This window comes from Sinocyclocheilus grahami, unplaced genomic scaffold (genome assembly GCF_001515645.1).
Source record: "Sinocyclocheilus grahami isolate Dianchi unplaced genomic scaffold, SAMN03320097.WGS_v1.1 scaffold697.1, whole genome shotgun sequence".
NCBI lineage: Eukaryota > Metazoa > Chordata > Actinopteri > Cypriniformes > Cyprinidae > Sinocyclocheilus > Sinocyclocheilus grahami.
In genome coordinates, this window is record NW_015505876.1 from 535,369 (window position 1) to 538,414 (window position 3,046).

Below are 3,046 nucleotides of genomic sequence, written 5' to 3' on the forward strand. Positions count from 1 at the left end.
GTCCCACTGAAGTGAATGTTCAATTTATCAATATATGTTGTAATAAATAATATCGTTAAAAAGAAAAAAAGTCTTACTAACCCCAAAATTTTGAACAGTAATGCCATTTATAAAATTGTTAGAAAAATGCTAAATATAAGATTTAACTAGTTGTTTTGGACGGTATCACAATATTAACTTCAGTGAAATTTATATTATCAGGTGGCTTTCTGTAATTTGCATTAAAGCATGTAAATAACCAGACTTTCTCATTTTGCTCTGCTCTCATGAGCCATTTTTGTACATTTCAATTTAAAGTTTACAAAGACATGTTCATGTTAAACTGAAGTAATAAAAACTGTCTATCAAAAATACAAATAAATAAAAAATCAGAAAAGTCAGTAATGTTGCTGTCGATACAATACTGTATATTGAATCAGAAAACATTGATTTTAAACTGTAATAATATTTCACAATATTACAGTTTCTACTGTATTTTTGATCAAATAAATGCAGCCTTGGAGAAGATTAATAATTAATAACGCAGATAATGTACATAATTAAACAGTTCTTCAATGGCAACAATACAGGACAATATATTTAATATAGTCTGCTGGATATTATATTATAAAAAGTTGGATGACTAAAATAATAACACAAATAATAATATAAGCTTTTTTTGTTTTTTACAACTGGTCATATACAGTATGATTCAAATTCTTAATTATAATTATAATTTAAGACAGACAATCTATAACAAGCTATAATCTGAATTTTATGAATGTTTGTGTGTAGTAACTTGTGTAAGGCATTAATTTAAACATTTGCAGCTTTGGCTATACATAATACAATTTAAAGTGCCCCTATTATGCCTTTTCGAATATTACCTTTCATGCAGTGTGTCTTATAGCTGTATGTGAACATAAACTATCTGCAAAGTTGTGAAGCCGACAGTGCACGAAAAGAGTCGCCTCGCAATCGCCTAAACGAGTCGTCAGGAATTTGAATCTTATTCTGTTAAAGGGATAGTTCACCCAAAAATGAAAATTTGATGTTTATCTGCTTACCCCCAGGACATCCAAGATGTAGGTGACTTTGTTTCTTCAGTAGAACACATTTGATGATTTTTAACTTTAACTGTTGCAGTCTATCAGTCGTATAATGCATGGCAATGGTAACAAAATCTATGAGAGTAAAAAAAAACATGCACAGACAAATCCAAATTAAATCCTGCAGCTCGTGAAAACATCACATTTTCATTTTTGGGTGAACTATCCCTTTAAGGCTCTACGTCACGAAGTAACACATTTGCATAATGTCTGCCCACGTTCTACGTCGCCAACTTGCCCGCCCACAAACACAGTCAAATTTCCATGTGGTTAACATCATGTCGAGAAGACGCTGTATCCTACGCTGTGAGAGTAAATTTGTTTTATCACATCTTATAATTACCACAAACTTGTTAACACTTCACACTTACCACTGAGAAACGTCCTGCTCCAGTCGTGCTTGCGAATCAGTCTCTTGTCGATCAGCCAGTTCTACCGTTTCATCATCAGACTCCGGCTCGAATCGGTAAGGTACAATCGATACCATCTTTTCTATGTATCGTCAAGTCTCCAGGGCTGTCATTCCATCATGGCAATGGGTGTTTCGTTTCCGACACACGCTGTACGCGGTAGACCAATCCAGAGCCAATCTCTCTGCGGCTCTGGACCAATCACAAAGGACTGCGCCATCTGACCAATCACAACAGTGAGGGCTCACGGAAAGGAGGGGCTTAGAGAGACTGATTCTTTGAACTGCTTCGCACGACTCGTTTACGAATCATTTAGAAATGAGGTAAAATTAAATCTATTTTTTGAGAAAACTAATGTGTTTTTTGACCTTGCATGCATGTAAACCTGTTTTAGGAGACTCCTAAAACAATATTAGCAACCTTAAAAATGGCATAACAGGGGCACTTTAAAGTCATTAACTGACATATTGTGATGTAGAAGACGAGAGGTGGTGTGTATTTTGACCTTGCTGTTGATGTTGGCTCCGTTGGCGATGAGCAGCTCGAGACAGAGCGCCCCCTGGCGCGACGCGGCGGTGAAGTGCAGCGGGGAGAAGCCCTTCTCATTCACCTGATTGACATCAGCACCTGCTTCCATCAGCTCACTCACCACCACGTCCTGCCCGTTAAAACACGCCAGGTGCAGAGCAGAGTTTCCATACGCATTCGGCTCCTTAATCTGAAGACAGAGACAAGATCATGTGATTAATGGCTCTTATTGTTTGTTCAGCTGACTGTGTACAGTACAGATTTTAGTAATTATGATGTCATGTCAAATTCAATCTAAGCCATGTGAATACAGCCATAATTACACCGTTTTTCAATGCCAATAATACAATATAATAATATTTAATAAAAGCTGCTGAAGGATCATGTGACACTGAAGACTGGAGTAATGATGCTGAAAATTCAGCTTTGATCACAGCAATAAATTACAGGTTAAAGTATATTCAAATAGAAAACAGTGCTTTTAAATTGCAATAATATTTCACAGTTTTACGGTTTAATTTTGATCAAATAAATGCCTTGGTGTAGATTATTAAATGTTGATTAATTATTAATTATGTAAATACAGTCATAAGCAGTTCTTCAAATCCGATAATACTGTATAATATATTTAATATAGTCCTGGATATATAACATAACATAACATAATTGATACAATATAATATAGCATCTTTCTGTTTGATGTATAAAATGTCAACTAGTTGTGGATCACATGACTTTTAAGATGGTTTTTGTTTGTTTGGAGAGTTCAAATATAAACGTACACTAAAATATCTTACCAACCCCAAATTTTTAAATGGTAATGTTTTTGAATGATGTCTCTTCTGCTCACCAAGGCTGCATTTATTTGATAAAAATACAGTAAAAACAGTAATTTTGTGAAATATTATTACAATTTAAGATAACTGTTTTCTATGTGAATATCTGTTAAAATGTAATTTATTTCTGTGATCAAAGCTGTATTTTCAGCATCATTACTCCAGTCTTCAGTGTCACATGATC

General features: G+C 34.5%; 1 protein-coding gene across 1 annotated transcript in view; it reads right to left on the bottom strand.

Moving 5' to 3' along the window:
* Positions 1 to 3,046, bottom strand: part of LOC107559754 (serine/threonine-protein phosphatase 6 regulatory ankyrin repeat subunit A-like) — a 40,239-nt gene that overhangs the window by 24,956 nt on the left and 12,237 nt on the right. The window contains exon 8 of the mRNA XM_016243691.1: positions 1,963 to 2,216. Within this exon, the coding sequence (XP_016099177.1) occupies positions 1,963 to 2,216 (254 nt within the window). The remainder of the gene's footprint in view (positions 1 to 1,962; positions 2,217 to 3,046) is intronic.